At 39.5% G+C, this 17138-nt stretch overlaps 1 protein-coding gene across 1 annotated transcript in view; it reads right to left on the bottom strand.

The window, feature by feature from the left end:
* Nucleotides 1-5187, bottom strand: part of sntg2 (syntrophin, gamma 2) — a 76960-nt gene extending 71773 nt beyond the window's left edge. The window contains exon 1 of the mRNA XM_028565746.1: nt 4818-5187. Within this exon, the coding sequence (XP_028421547.1) occupies nt 4818-4886 (69 nt within the window). The 5' untranslated portion in view covers nt 4887-5187. The remainder of the gene's footprint in view (nt 1-4817) is intronic.
* Nucleotides 5188-17138: the final 11951 nt, after the last annotated feature.

Below are 17138 nucleotides of genomic sequence, written 5' to 3'. Positions count from 1 at the left end.
CCACCTACCAGACCTCCTCCTTACTAGGGTTGGGCATCGACAACCGATTCCTACTTGGAATCGTTTTAAAAATTACGATTCCATCGGAATTGTTTCTTTATTGGAATCATTTGGAGGATTTGATTTCAAATCTGATCATGGGTTGCAAATTTAACATGCGCAAGTTTTGGTTTCTGTAGCGGCCAGGCGATTGTGTTGCAGCCATGGAGCACAGTAAGCGGCGCTCTAGTGTGGCTTTATTTTACATTGAAAAGCCCCGTAAAACAGCAAACCACCTTTGAATCAAAATAAAACTGTCCTCTTATTTGTGAAATAAGCATGTGACCAGTTTCAACGCCACCCGTCAAAGAATCGGAATCGAGAATTGATAAGAACCAGAATCGAAAGGAAGAATCGGAATCAGAATAGTTAAAATCCAAACAATGCCCAACCGACCTGATCCGGTGATATGTACTACAGCCACTGGCGGTCGCTGCCTTACAGCGGCAGTCAATGTGGGGCTTACAGTAATAAATGTTGAATACATATGGATTACAGTGCATTACTTTTCTTAGCTTAATGCACAAATTGTTCATGAGAAGAGCTTGTTCAGTTAGCTACAGTTACATCTGGCAATAGTGGGTGTTCATATTTAGTAACTAATCTCTACGTAAGAACTACTTTCTGTGATGCAACCTGTTAAATAATAAAAAAAAAAATTTAATTTGATGCGTAAAACTCCACGTAGTAAACACTTAGGCTACGTTGCAACTATAGGCTAAGTTTAAACTTGCGAACAGCTGGTGCAAACTAACCTGACTCCGCCAGATGGATTGCTTCGCATTTGCTCGGCATATCCATCTGGGAACTTTCCGTTGGAGAACTTTTGGGAAGGGGCGGAATACTACGGGTGGGAATCACCAGAGGTACCACGATACGATATTATCACGATACTTAGGTCACGATACGATATTATTGCGATTTTAAACATATTGCGATATTCTGCAATATATTGCAATTTATTACCTTTTTTCCAACTTCATTATTATGTCCCCAAAGGAAAACTTTGTCAACATCGGTTTGTTCATCTCACATGAATTTTATTGCTGTAAAATGTGACTGTCAAGCTGACTAACTAACCAGCACTTTAATGAATATGTTATAAATGTTGTATACACCTGGCAAACTGAACTGTTTGCATTTTTAATAAAGGTGGACTAGACTGTAATACCAACAGGTATGCACTGCTGTGCTACTACAGGTATTTTTTACAATTAAAATGAGTACAAAAACGGCGCGACGGAGTCACGTACCTTGGTTCCGGTGTTTTTAGCAAGTGACAAAATCCTTCATTTTCCACAACGTTGTATGGACGCAGGTCTTTGCACATGAAGTAGGCGATGGCTTGAGTTATTTTCTTAGCTCGCTCTGAATTGGGAGGTAGCTTTGTCAAGCTAAGTGTGTCCAGTGTTGGTTGGTTTTTCGGCGGAGCTGGTTTAGCATTAGCTTTACCGTCCTCGGCTAACGCTAACTCTGGATGGTGGCGTGTGAGATGAGCCCTCATGTTTGTGGTATTCCCTGAGTATTTTATTTGCATACGACACTCCTTGCAAATCCCATGTCTCATGTCCATCTCATGTTATCTACATCCTCCTGCACGCTGACAGTCACCCCGCTGACCTCACCAGAAAACAAACAGTGCCATCTGGTGGACTGAATAAGCAATTGCTTTTATTATTATACTACCAAAAAGTTAAATTCTGATGTGCAATTTAAATAATAAAAGATCGATACTTGGCGCCTGTGTATCGATACAGTATTGCCACGAGAAATATCGCGATACTATGCTGTATCGATTTTTTCCCCCACCCCTACGGAATACTGGTTATTTGATTGGATGAACCATCTGTCTATCACCTATGTTGGTGATAGACGGGCCAAATCAACCAATCAGATCCACGAAGCGTATGAAAATACAACCACAAGCCCGCCCCTGCTGCTGCAGGCAAAGCATAGCTCGTAAGCTCAGCATGCAAGCAACATGTCGGTAAAGGATATTTGCCGTTTGTGTAACGAGAATTTAGGAATAAAAGGCACCATTTCAGGTTCCCGGACCATATTCCAAAAGAAGGATCCAAGAAAAAAAAGCATTAGCGAACGGCTAACAGAATTAGGGCTACCGCTGGCTGATAATACTAGTTAGCTGATTGGATAAACCATCGGTCTATCACCACCTAACCCACCTCAAAACCAACGCTGATTGGCCCGGTCGTTTGGCTAACGGCTCCAAATTTTCTCTGCCTCAAGATGCCAGACTGATCTGCGAGTGGAAAACTGGAGCTCGCGAGATCAGGACGGTCTCACGAGGCTAGGTGCAAACAGCTCCAGGTGTTTTCTGAAGAGTGCCACCCAATTTAGAAAATCACTATGAAACCAGCTTGCCGTTACTAAGAACTTAAGGACTTAACTTCACACGCACACACTTTGTAATGGATTTACACTCCAGGACAGAATTATGCTATTGCCTACAGAAGTGTACAAAGTGCATTTTAAAGTCCTCGCATGACAAAAATCCTGCTTGAACTGAGACGGGGATGAAGTCTCTCTTAACGTGGGGAGGCAGGTAAACACCCTGCAAACGCTGACTGTCCGTCACAGCACTAATATACCCTGACAAACAATTCAAAACACACAGCCAGACTCATGCACCCACTGTAGACACCGAACGTCCTGCTTGTCTCTTGTACAAGTCTTGTCATCTAGACGGCTATTAAAAACACCTTCAGCACCAAATAGACCTTCACAAACACAAACCTTGATTACTTACTTCTACTGCGACCTGGATAACAAAGAATCCTCATACTAATCACTATTCAGACACTTTAATCATAAGAGACATCTGATATTTCTTATGCACCCAGTGTACCATGTTAAAATAAGAAGTGTGCTTAGCCAGCCCTTTAATCTAATGTATCAGTGATTGCCAATTAAAAACATGAGGAAAGCCATTTCTGCATGTTTCAAAAAGCCAAATGCAAGAATTTAAAAAGAGCTGTTTTAGGCTCACTGAATTTGATTGAAGGCCACTTGCAAGCCTTTCTGATTACAGCTGTTTAAGGACCTGCAAAAAGTTTACTTACTGTGGAGATGCAATCAAGTCCACGCTTAACCAGGCAGGTGATCACAAATATGCATTATGGAGTGAAAGCCTTGCAGACATTACAGAGTTTCTGGGAGAGCCTATTTCAACAGGAAACTGTGTACTGGATAATTGTAGCCATCAGTCAGTGGTAAGTGGGAAATGTGCAAAAACTGAGCACACTCTAAGCAGAATTAAGTTCTAAAAGCAAATGCTTTGTGAATTGGAAGTGCCCACAAAGCAGGACTCCAGGGACAGATAAAACTAAAAAGGTGCTATGTATCCAGTGGAGGCAATAACCGACCGACAGCTGAATACCATGCAGCAAATATGGCTCGTGTTTTGCCAACTAGGATGGAAGACTGACCGGTACAGAAAAACAATGCAAGGTGTAGGCCAACATAGATAGAGGTCTACTGGCAGATAAGTCAAATCATCATCATCAAGTGTAATGTAAACTGAAAAATGTAATTCCCCCTCCCCCCCAATCAGATCTTAGACAACATATGATGTGTTATGTGTTGTATTTTGCTTCAAGCAGTCGACACAGAAGATGAAAAGGCTGTTAAAAAAAGGCCAAAATAATTCTTGTTCAAGCAGCCTAACCACATGCCCAATTACATATGAAGCCCCCAAGAAAGCTCAGCTCCACTCCGCTCAGTACACACTGTCTGACAAAAGAAAAATAATGGTGAGAATAGTCTTTATATAATTAATGCAGCTGCAGTACTCTTCAACTTAACCAGACAGCAATAGCCTACCTTATTATTATTTATTTAATGTTTATTTGGCAGGGACAAATGCATAGAACATTGCTTTAGAAAGAATACAAAGTAGATGCCATGCATACATGTTTATAGCCATGACTAATTTGCAACCCCTGTCCCTGGTTAGGCTTTTAAAATTAATCTGGTATCCGTTATTTTGACATATATGCTACAGAGAAATAAGATACTGGTAATCAAAAATCTCTACAAAATTTAAGAAATGTCAACTAAATTCTAAGTTAAAATAGTTGTAATAGGCTACTCTAGTGTTTGTGAGTCAGTAGCCTACAGCACACCTGCTGTACCCCATCAAATCACAACGGATTAAAATCAACCGAAACGCGCCGTTTCATAGGAAAGAACGTCACACCAGCCTGCACTCACATATCCAGTAGTTAAAGATGTACTTGCTTATCGGCCAAATTCCATATGTCGTACAGACGGACAAAGGGACTTTGGAAAATGAGCATGGTCTTCTGGTGGATTCGGTATTCGCATAATAAACGAAGCAATGACGTATGTCAATGACATTTGTTCCAAACTTGTAAAACATCACTCGCTCCCGCCCTAGACGATCACGGTATTTGCATGGAGGAGTGCTGCCAAATGTTATTGGTAAAAGTTATGAGTTTGTTCAAGTACGAGCACCATAGTTCGCCAAACATGTGCCGAATTGTGCAGTTGCTATTTATGTGGAAAACAGTGTTATTTCAAAGCCTTCTAACTATCCTCAAGTATTTATAAGCAAGGAAACACTAAACAGACGTTTTTTTTTAAGGTAGTTTGGAGTTTACTCTGTCCATCAGAGATAAAAGGCGTAACTTACGCTTTCTAACTGCCCCCCCTACACATAGTACATCTCACGGGAATAGGGCAAACTGCACTGTGATTTCACTTGATTCAAATGCATTTAAATTAATAGGTTTACTTGCCGAAGTTGGAACCAAAAGGCTGGCGGGTCGCTCGATCAGCTCAGGTTGCTGTTTCCCGGTCACATTCATTTCCCATAAAACCGCTTTCTCTGTCCGCTGATTTTTCGACGAGAGTTCCTCAAGTCATTTGCCCAGCAATTGACTGCAAGTGCTACTCGCTGGCGTCCCGTTCAACGTCAGAGGCAGACGGAGAAACCAAGCCTGTTTTTTTTTCTTCTTTTCTTTAACTGGAACAATTGTGCCTGCTGCAGAGACAAATTAGTAAATCGCTGCTCATGTCTCCACAGCTCAGCCCGGACTGTCAGCACACAGTGGCTCCTACTGCTGCTGCTCATCAGTCTGCATGTCTCTCCACCTGCTGCCTGTCCTATTAACCATTCCTGCGTCAAACCACCATTAACCCATTCACCGGTATTTAAATCCTGAAAGCATGTGGCGTTTAGCATAAATCATGGATTTATTTATGATTTGTGCATCTTTATTAGTGCAATGTAGTGTCGGGCTATAGATCACAATCAGTAGCCTGCAATTTGTTTTTTATTCAGCACTGCCTCAAAGCCACCAATTCTTACAAAACAACAAATCAATATAGACCTAGAACTTTGTCCTTCAACTCTGTTCCAGCTTACCGGAGCATGTTACATCTTCATACTTTCACAAATTAATTTCTGTGGACAGGGGAGTGGAACTTGCTCATTTTCCACGAGGAGGGGGAGATGGGTCGGAGATAAATTTGTGATTCAGTCACCACCATAGACTGTACCTATATATTAATATATACAGTCTATGGTGACCACTAACTAACTCCTCACAGCTAGCCTGAGGCAGCTGGGCCTACTGTCTGACTCCTGCAACCCTCAGACTCAGAACCAAATTTTAGTGGTATAGACAGGTGTAGGCCCTATACCTCTTCTAATAACCATCACTCTGTCAGGAGCAATAGAGGTTATAAATAGAGACCCTCAAACACCTAAGTGCAGACAGTACCTGAGAGATGGTTTTACTTTGTATGACTGCACGCCTATAATTTATGACCGACTTTCACTTGCTATTTTTTAATGATCAGGATTATAGCTTTATGTGCATTGGGGGGTAACAATGCTGTACTGCTACAGTGTAGGCCTACTAATACTACAGCATAGCACTGTCATCTGAGTATGAAAAGGTATCATCAGAGGATTGGTTGTGAAGGTGTGATTCTTAGGCAAGCTCCTTCAAACTTCAGTAACAGGCATCCACTCAATATCTTTCTGCTAAAATCGTGAGATGATGTGTGAACACGGTTATGGATTTATCCCCCCAACTTATTGTTGGCAAATAAAGCAGGCTGTGTCAGTGGTAGCTCAAAAATAGCCTAATAGCAAGAATACATACACCAAACTTTATGGAATCTTTAAATAAATCAGCTTATATAAAATACATCTTTATAATGCCAAAGAAAACGAATGTGTCCATTATGCTTACTTACTGTCTGGAGTAAGGGTCATGTTGTGCTCAAACCATAGATCTAGAATTGGATAGAAAGGACATTGAGCTGTTTGTTGTGGTACTTTGACTAGTACAAAACAAAATGGCTATTGTTGTTAGTTGTCATGGTGACAACCCAAATCAGTGGGGCCGTAAAATGTGTCGCAGCATTCTTATACCTCCATGGTTGCAGCTTGCTTGGAGGACAGCGGGCCCACACAGCTTGGGAGACGTTTACCAGGAGGAGGAGTGACCCAGACCCAGCCCACTATTTTGCTCATAATTTCTAGGTAGTCCTATTTTCATCAGGTAAATTTACCTGATGAAGGTCTGAGACCGAAATGTTGTATTTTCTAAATAAATTATTGCTTGCGTAATGGTCAGTGTACGGGACTTTCTCTAAGCTTTTCATCTGCTACTTTTGATCATATCCTACGCACCTGCCCGACAAAAGAGGTGTGCAAAAAAGCTTTCCTACGTAGGTAGTCCTATTTGAAAGTTTTCTAACAGTGTTATTATTTCCAGAAAGCAGGTACAGATAGCTGTACGTATACCTCTTTGCATAATAAACAGGAACTTTTCTTATAAGTTACGAACTATTAGATCTTCTTGTGCCCTTCTAATACTCCGTATACTGTATTTTTCCTAGTTCTAGTTAGTTCAGTCGTTATTATGTAGCTCAACATTTCATAAGGTTGTAAGATGTCTGTATTTCAGCCCTAAATTTCAGGAGCTGAAACTTTTTTAATATGAAATTATCATGTTGGGGAAATTATATTCTAGTGTGATGTAGTTCTAGCATCTGGTTTCAGCTCTACTGTGTGGAAAGAAATAGACTTCCATATGTCCGAACCATCAATCAGTTATTTTTAAAGCTCCGTCGGCCCCACTCTCGGCTGTGAGCATATTGCTCTGGATCTATCTCTTGCATCTTTAACTTCTGTCAGGCTTTGAAAACCTTGTGTGAGAGCTTCAAAGGGACTTTTCTTTTTCTGATATTATATATGAAAATGCTCACTTTTCTGCTGTTGTGTTTTACATATCAGACTCTGGGAACATCTTGCAGAGGCCACTTTTAAACTTTTCCTCCAGAGGAAGCAGGTGAGGAGAACTTGCCATTTACAATACCCAGAAGCTTGAGCCTGAGCTGATTCAACTATCCAGTGTCCAGAATTTAGGTGAAACGTCTGTTTTAATCCTTCCATATCTTAGCACAGCCTTTGTGTGGCCAAATGCGCTGCTTGACATTAAGTGTGCTGCTGTAAATTGGTTCAACTTTCATCTTTCTCATACTGTACAAACTTTTCTGTTTAAACTGGTAATTCATCAGACAGTAATCCTCTGCAGAATATAACAAGGGCAGGGTTCCTCAAAAGTTCAGCCTATAGGGTCTTTTTCTTTCTTGTATTCTGTCAGTCACTTTTTGCTATATTTTTCATACTCATCAACTTACCACATAGTCAAAAACAAACTTTTCATTAAATCTTTGACATAGCCATACAGTAATGTCTACATTAATTAAAGTTACTGCTGTCAGTTAAAAGCGCTTTTAACGGCGTTAACGCAAACCTACATTTTAACGGCGTAAATTGTTTTACCGCGTGATTAATGTTCTTTTTGGCCCAGCAAACTTTGCAGTTTTTTTCACATGCTGTTGCAACAACTAGTAACGTTAGAAAAACTACAACACCACACTGGACCTAGCTAGACCGGAAACAAAACAACAGGCACACTTGTTTGGGCTTGCGAGCCGCCAGAGAGTAGGTTAACGTTACGTTTTGAGTGGATGGCGAGCGCGAGACGCCGAAATGGATGGCAATAAGATTCTAAATGGAAAGTTTACTTTTAAAAAGTTGCCAAATGGTTCCATTGAGAAGACCAAAGTGATCTGTGTGTTTTGTCGTTGTGAACTGAGCTATCGTCGCAGCACGTCCACTCTGAAATACCACTTGATGGCTGAGCACACAGCTGATCCGAATTCTACACCCCCTCGTCAAAGCCAGGCGACAAAAGCACAAAGCAAGCCGATCCACTTTTCCATGTTGATAAGAGCATTAAAATGAGAAAAAAATAATAGGACAAAAAGAAATCAAGGGACATTTAGAATAGATAAAAATGTGCGATTAATTAATTAATTAATTAATAACTATGACATTGATGCGATTAATCGTTTGACAGCACTACTTTAAGTGTCTTATTATTCTTTAAACTTTGTTGTTCACCTTGGGAGTTTGACACGTGGCCCTTTAAGCTCCACTAAGTCTTGTTTTGATGGCAAATAGTACTACCGTATTAGGATGCATGTGTACATTATTTGGCTAGATGGTTTTAATTCCATAAATATGTCTGGTTAATCGATCTAAAACCTTCATAAACCATAAATTTAACAAGCTAGAAGCTTTATGAGGCTGTATTAAGGCACTGTTGAATGCTCCCACTAGCGTAGCCACATGCTCACAATAACAATGCTAACAAAATTATGCAGGTATAATATTACAGTGTTCATCATATTAGTTTAGTGCATTAGCATGCTAACATTTGCTAATTAGCACTACACAAAGTACAGCTGAGGCTAACAGGGATGTCCTGGTGTCCAGGTGCCTAATATGCTATGTAGCATGGCTACAAATGTAGCCTGCAATATGTCCCCCATTATATTATAACAAATGTTCATTGTTCAGAATCTGGAATTGATTTTATTTTACACAACTGTAACTCTCTTTCTTTCCTGCTTCAGTCAAACACCTCTCCAACATCTGGCAGCCATTAGGATTTTAACTGACGCTGCCACATGAAATGCTCTCTCCATTTCATGAGTTTCATTAATAATGGGTGTTTGTTAGCACAGATGGAGTGAGTGGCTTCCTGCTAAGTCTGACAGCTAATACGCAACAATTAACTCATGATGCTCTAAATTCAAATCCTCCCTAGGACCTTTGTCACCCTCCCTATCTTTTATGTATTTTCCTGTCTCCTTTTAGCCTAAAATGTTTGATTACACAAAAAAGAACCTTTAATTTTTTTTTATGACCAACCTCCCCAAGCATTACGAGCTTAATTATCCATGATAAATATATATAAAAGAGCTTTCTCTATGGAAATTACCTCTTTGGTGTGTCCACTTTACCTTGTGTAATTGTGTGCCTTTTGTCATGATTTTGTTTTATACCTTGTTCTTTAAAATGCTGTCCAAATAAAGGTATAACCTACAAATAATTTCAAACGTTGTGGTCTCAAAGCCCTAATAAAGATCACTGTTGTTTTATAATGGAAATCAGTCATGGGTCAAGGAAAAAATTCAAATAAAGTTCTAATAAAAACCTACAAAAATAATATGGACACAGATTTGCTGTTAATAAGTTGTCAATACATTTCAACCTATACATCTGAAGACAATTTTCTGTGTCAGTGCCCGACACAAAATACTACCGAGATGACCTTTAAATCTCCAGTTCTAAAATGAACCGAAAAGTTCAAAACTAAAGGTCAAAAAATCTAAATCTCTATCAGTTTGTTTAAAAGGAGTTGACTAAGAGGTAAGAGTGTTTTTAATTAGATCTTTCCATCAAGACATACAGTATAGCTATAGGTTTATGCTGTCTGTGTCATTATTGTAACAGCTTGTATTAATCTGTGTTTTCTGCACACCGTTGGAGAGACATACACTTTTATTAAAAGACATTTCCAAGTGGGAGCTTGTACCGTAGAGGGACAAACGGACGAGACCTGGAATTGAGCTCTGTGGGACTTTTTAAGAGCTGTCTGCCTCCGAGAGATGAATTGTCTAACAGACAAAGGTCTATTAGAAAGATGGGATCTGAGACAGCTCAGTGCTGAGCCAGATACCCACCTCAGTGCTTAAGTGAGTCAATTAAAATTTCATGATCAAATTCTCAAATGCTGCACAAGGTTCTAAAAGAAGTAAGACTGAGCAATCTCCTGGCTGCATCCATTTAGTTCTTTTTTTTCAGTTTAGGAGAGGTAACTGAGTGTGCTCTGGCTGGGGTCATCGAAACTCTAAGGGAACTTCTCAAAATGAATGTGAGATCTTGTTGACCTGCAGTGTATAATTATTGCCATTAAAAGGGTCCCGAATCAAATACCTACTGTGTTAATATTGATTCTGCCGTCTCTGAAGGCATTAGTTAGAATTGCTTGATTGAAAAGACACAATAAAGTAGCTGAGATAGTATCAGCCAAAAGGTGAACATAAGTATCTTCAGTCTTAATCAAGTACATTCATGTTGCATTTTCATCACCCCTTTAAAAAGTGGTGATTAGCCCATGATGCATTTAATGCAAATACTCCTAGGATGAAACACACGTCCTTGTTTACATAAATCTAAATAATGGTGGGTCACTGAACAAGCTGTGAGACGGCAGACATATCTAAAGTTCATGTTGTGCCTTGAGAAATGTTCAACCAAAGCACCAGTCTGGATGAATTAATCAAAAAGCAAAAGCAAAGAGGCTTGGGGAGAGCAAACCTGCAGCTAATATGCAAAGATGTATTGCATCTTTGTCCTTGAAAGAATAGAATCAACTTGTACATATGACATTTGCCAACGAAAGTTCGTGCATCAAGATTTTAAAGCACCCTGGCTACCTTGGCTGAAAATGGCTCTTGTAGACTACTGTGCAAAACAATTGGTGCGTGTGTGTGTGTGTGTGTGTGTGTGTGTGTGTGTGTGTGTGTGTGTGTGTGTGTGTGTGTGTGTGTGTGTGTGTGTGTGTGTGTTGATGTGTGTTTCTCTGGTGATAAAGCTGTGTCATTGCAGGCTGTGGTTTGTTTGGGTGAACCCGCAGACTTTATCTCTCGCTGCCAGAGATAAGTCTGACAAGTGCCACAGGTGAGAGCAGTCAGTGGTGTGACACGCCTTCTGGTCCTGAAGGCATGTCATTTCCTGAAAGAATTGACTGGTTTGAAACAGTGTCTTTGAACAGAGAGTGGCAGGACACAGCTTGAGAGTAAACTGGATGGGTTGGATATCATTCTTAGCTGTTCTCAACTGTTCCACAATGTCCACAAACATTCCTTGTATCACAGTCAAATAGCTGAATGGGCTTCACAGCAAGTAGTGTCGCATATTAACACCTTAATGTATACGTTGTTATGGGGAACATGTTGGGGAACAAAGTGGCCTACTACCACATTAAGCAGACACAGAGCAATATTCCTGTTGAGTCAAGTTTTTGTACAATATTCAATCTCTTTTAGCTCTGTTTGGGTTTTCACCAACTACTATATTTAGCTGCAAAATGTTCCACTTTGTTCACCAGCTAGTTGCTAACTTTGTTTGTCTGCTGTTTGGTGCTGGGCAGGTAGCCTACAGTGGGTGTATCAGAGCTTGTCCCATGAAAACAGCTCCCTTTTGCATCTGGAAATGTAGCTGATGAGTGGCTGAAACAAAACAGTTTCAGTTTTCAGGCTGTCAAAACGAAACAATGAGATTTTAAAGATGCTAAAATGCTGAGCTGAGGGGACCTACAGAGGCGGATAATAATTCTCTGTTGCTGCCTTCCTACAAGTGAGTCCTTTCAAATTACGTCATTAGATCCATTGTGCATACAAAAATATTGATAAATGCAGCTTTTAACCTACATCAATTCAATTAACTTTTTCGGTCAACATGGCAACAACAACACATGGCATGTTATCACCTTATGCAGTGGATATGGCGAATGTGTAAACTGTGTGGTGTAAAGTACTGTAAATACACAGGTAGCAGACAAATAGTAACATTAGCTTGCATTAGTCATGTTTCTGTCATTGCCATTGTCAGCCGGAGCAGGTAGCTGTTTTCAGCTTTGTTAAACCCACTAATACGCTATACCTGCCCAGCACCAATTAATAGACAGACAAAGTACGCTAGCTAATCAATAATCATTCTCTATTTATATAGCACCTTTCAAACATAACATAATGCAATTCAAAGTGCTGAACAGTAATTGAAAAAAACATCAGACAAGCAAAAGGAATAGTAAAAAATAAAATAAAAATGGATTTAGAACCAAATGCAAAATGAATAAAATGATTAAAACAATAACTGTCATAATATATATCTATATATGACAGTTATTGTCATATACATTATATGTATATATACATACATACATACATACATACACACATACAAGTATAAACACTGAAGCCATAGAAATTATAAGACGTTAAAACAAGTATAAAGCTAAGAGTTGGTGGAGAACAAAACAGAGCTAAAAGGAGAGTGAATAATGGACGTATAATTGCCAGGTGGTCAGAAACATGACTCAAAATGAATACAAGGTGATAATATATCAGTGTTTTCATGTGCACTGCCCAAGTGGCCCCAAATGTGTTAATATAGGTTTAATTTGTGGTCAATAGAAGCAAAACAATGATCTATAAGGTGCTAAAATAAAACGCTTAATGGGACTGCAGAGTTGGGTGATAATTCTGCATTCCCTAAGAAAAAAACTGACTGACAAGCTGTATATCCACAACATCTGACAGCCTTCAAACTGCTGGCTAGCGGGCTCACAAGGAGATTGAACCCGTTACCTTGGCAATAGTACAGAAGCACCATATTCAAGCTAGCATACATAAGGGAGCTGCAGTAGCTTTTGGCAGCTGTTCATGGCGAGAGGGTTCAGACAACATGGCGGTCGTGGGGGGTAATCACCAAGCGAGTGAAGACTCTAATCTTTTCTGCGTGGCAGCGTTTGACAGTTCGAGCAGAGAATCAGGGAACGGAACAGTCTGACTATTATACTATCCACCAGCTTCTCCTTTCAACACTTCAGCCATATTGTTACACCAAATTATTAAATCAAGGTAAAGCTGATGAAGTGGAACAAGCAATTAGAAAGTCAATGAAAGAGTAGCTCAAATCTCAATCTGCTCATTTGTATTAAGACAGTTTAGTTGCTGTACATCATAACGGCACTCTGCTGTATTCATTTAATATAGTTCAGTCTTGATTTGTCCCACATGGGCACATTTGTTCTGTAGGGCAATGCTTAGAAGACAGCTTTGAAGAGGTTTCAAACATTGTTAAAGGTATCATGCCTTTACTCTTTCTATCCATCATTAGGCTAATGAGGGCTTTCATAGCAGGGCGATGATTTGCAAAAGATGTGAAAAATATTCCTCCCTTAAAGGCCATTTTCAGAAATGAAAGTGAAACGCTGAAACCATTAGGTTTGTGAAGATAATAGTTTTTGGAGAAAACATAATCTCTGTTTCTTGCATATGTAAATTTTAGGCTGAGTGGAGCTGTGCATGGGATTAGTGATGGGATTATACATTTAATAGATAACAATAAACATCACTCATATTTAATGCCTTTGTACTCTTGCCCTTCCTTTCCTGTATTTTTCAATCAGCTCTTGCTTAAGCTTGTATCTTGGTTCAGTGCAAAGCTTAAACGTGATATAAAAATATAATTCACATTTTTTAAATAAAGTAAGGGGAAATAGGAAATGTAGAAAATATTTGCTGCTGCTTTCTAACACCCTTTGTAAAGGGATCATAAGTAGTAAGGCTTTTTAATGGTTAATCAATCATTTAGTAATGCTTTATAGATCAGTTACATGCTAGAACAGAACAGTTAGAACAGTTTTGGGTTGTCAGGTTGTGACAAATCCTATTTTGCAATAATGCAGTTATAAATGTTGGTCTTTCAATTAAACCATTGAGTCTGAAGTTAAAAATGCTGTAAGCATATTTTTTGGAAAATACGCTTACCGGTAGTTGCTTTCTTGACAAAAGTTAAATGGTTAAAGGTCCAGTGTGTAACGTGTTTAGTTGTTCTTTATCAAAATCTGTGTTGCCCGTTCACAAACTTGTCCTTTTTCATGAATATTTACCACCACCATCAATTCCAAGTATTCCTTTTGGCTTGAAATTTAACATTTGCATTCGTATGAACTGGGGTAGACGCTCCATATTCATGCGCCATCTTGAAATACGTTAGCCGGTAAGGGACATACAGGACATACTGCTGCTGCCTTTCGCGTTTTTGCTGTCACATGATAAACTCACAGGAGCTGCTAATGCTGCTAATGGGTATGGTAGCTTCCTGGCCTCGGCAAGTTTGAAGAAGGAAACATGGAGGACCACACGTATTCAAAATCTTCTTCTTCGCCCAGAAAAAGAAAAAGGATATTGAAAAGAGCAAGAGACCGGCTTTTTGAAGCGTGAAGGCTACCGTAGCTCTAATATGCACTTTGAACTGCATGGCGCGAGAGAGTTGATTGCGATATATGATCTCAACACTAGATGGGAGAAATTCTTACACATTGGACCTTTAAATGGGAGGATTGATAGCACTTTCCTGTCTGTACGGTAAAAGGCAGACAGCAGCCAATAAGCTTGATTTAGCTTTAGCATAAAAAATGGAAACAAGGGGAGCTAGCCTGGCTCAAAATCCACTTACCAGCACCTCTAAAGCTCACTAATTAACATTTTATATCTTATTCATATACAGACCTAAGCGCGACAAGTTGTGGTTTTATTTCTCGATATTACACTTCAGTTTTTGTACAAATTAAACAAACGAGATACAGCATGTTAGTTAGTGAGTAGCTTTGGACAGAGCGAGGCTAACGGTTTCCCTATTCTCCTGTCTTTATGCTAAGCTAAGCTAACCGTCTCTTGACCGTAGTTTAATAGCCTATTTAGTGTACAGACATTAGTGTGGTATTCATTTTCTCATCTAGCTCATGGCAAGAAATACAACTCAGTTGATTTTGGCAGATTTGACTGTTTCCTGTCTTTAGGCTAAGCTAAGCCAACTGTCTCCCTCTGGCTGTAGCTTCATGTTTAACAGACGGATATGAGAGCAGTTTCAATCTTCCTGTTTCAGCAAGAAAGCAAATAAGCATATTGCCCAAAATATTGAGCTATTCCTTTAACAAGTCATTAATAAAGTGTTTTTACAAGAATCCATCTTACTGATAAATGAAAGAGCTAATAAGACAAAGTCAGTGTAATATTGTGTATGATGAAGCGTTTTATGGGGCTATTGCGCCTAAATGTGCCTTTAATGTCCCATTAAAGGCACATTTTATTGTGTATGGGCAAAATGTAAAAGGCCCGTGGCCAGGGTTAAAACATATAATAATATCCTGTCAGTTTGGTTTCTATACACTATAAGTTCCCTACTAAAAAAAAAAAAAAAAAAATACTTTATTCTGGAAAGAGAACATGCATTTCCCTGAAACTGCATACACTAGGAAACAATCAAACGCTCAACTAGTATTTGGTTCACTTAAAAGCTTAAAACCCTTTATGTTGAAAAGATCTGTATTCTGTAAATAACATATTTATTTTCCAGCATGGCATTCTAGATGGTTTTAACTCCACCTCTCCCACATTATAATTAATGAAGACTACAGTATTTCTGTCATTGTAAGTGTATGCTGGTCACGTTTTGCTATATGTCAGTTTTCCTTGACTGGGGAGAACTCAGTGGAGACCATCCGAGCACCGTCTGGTCCTGCAGGCCAGGGAGGACAGAGGCAGGCAAGTTAAGATGTCCGACATCTTTGGCCACTTCATGACTTTTTAATGCTTTCTATTCTGTTTCTATTTTATAATTCAGTAGCAGGACAGTAAACCTTAGGGAACTGGTGTGTAATTGAGGAAAAGTTCAGACTGCGGGACGACTGGCTTTTGACTCCATCTACTGGTCACTCACTTGGCTTTCATGTTAATACGTATACACTTTAGCTCTGTGAAGGTAAAAGAAAGAAAAAAAAAAAAAACTGTGCAGGGGGGTATGTAAAATAGAAATGACTTCAAAGGAAAGCGTGTGCAGCAAGCAGAATAAAAATCAAAAATGATGTCCGGCCCAGGCAAGCAAGAGCAAAAACTCAAGTGCGCTCTCACACTGAGCTGTCTGGGTTTCCTCAGGTGACACTGCTGTAATCTCACAGCAGACATCACAGAGGAACGCCGCAGTTCCTTCCCTCACCACAGTGCCACTGTGCTCTCCTTCACCCGCCAACACACCATCAAAAATGCAAAACCATGGCATGGAACCAAAAGTGGAACATGGCTCATGGTGAGGGGGGTATCTCAGCAGAAGGGATTAGCATTAGTAGGGGGAGTCTTTCAGTCAAAGGACTGTATTAACAAAACCCTGCAGTGAGCACAGCAGGCTTTTTATGGATAGGGGGGGGGGGGGCAAGGTGATGCATGGTGGGGAGGTATTCTGACAAACATTGGAGGAAACTACCGGTAGTAGAAGTTGTTATGAATTATAAGTCAATCTTTTAGACTTACACAAGCACTCATTAATTGACCTAAAAAGCCAGAACAGAAACAAATTGCTGCCTGAAGAAAGAAAATGTAATACTGCTGAAGCCATTAAAGCTTTGACTCAAACAATGTGAGACATTTTCAAAAGGAACATAACCCATTCCCGGTTCATTAAAGTTTAATTTGAAGTTCTGAACACCTGTCTGACAGCCGTTTCCTGGGAAAACTCCTTTGCCACATGAAGTGATGCATTTCACAGATTGGAAAATGAGCAGTAAAAGCCACAAATGCTTCAAAATAACAAAAAGAGCGCCATCTACAGAAACCAAACGTCATTAAAAGGGGTGCTTTAGTGATTTAGTATTGCTCCTGCATAAAGTTGGGAGTCTCACAAAAGGCAGACGGAAAAAAAGAAAAGAGAATGAACCGATACACAACTGTTTTTACATGCTGAATAGAATTCATGACACGGAAACTGACCTTTGTACGTAAAAAAACTGTGGAATGCACCTTTAACAGAAATTTTTAATAATTTCTAAAGATTTTTAATAATACCTTTTAAAAGTATGAGTTTGATATTAACCCACTGAAAAAAATAACAGACCTGAGCG

This window comes from Perca flavescens, chromosome 20, assembly GCF_004354835.1.
Source record: "Perca flavescens isolate YP-PL-M2 chromosome 20, PFLA_1.0, whole genome shotgun sequence".
In the NCBI taxonomy this organism is placed as follows: Eukaryota; Metazoa; Chordata; class Actinopteri; order Perciformes; family Percidae; genus Perca; species Perca flavescens.
Note: the sequence above shows the minus strand (reverse complement) of the source record. Positions and strands in the feature narration are given on the sequence as shown.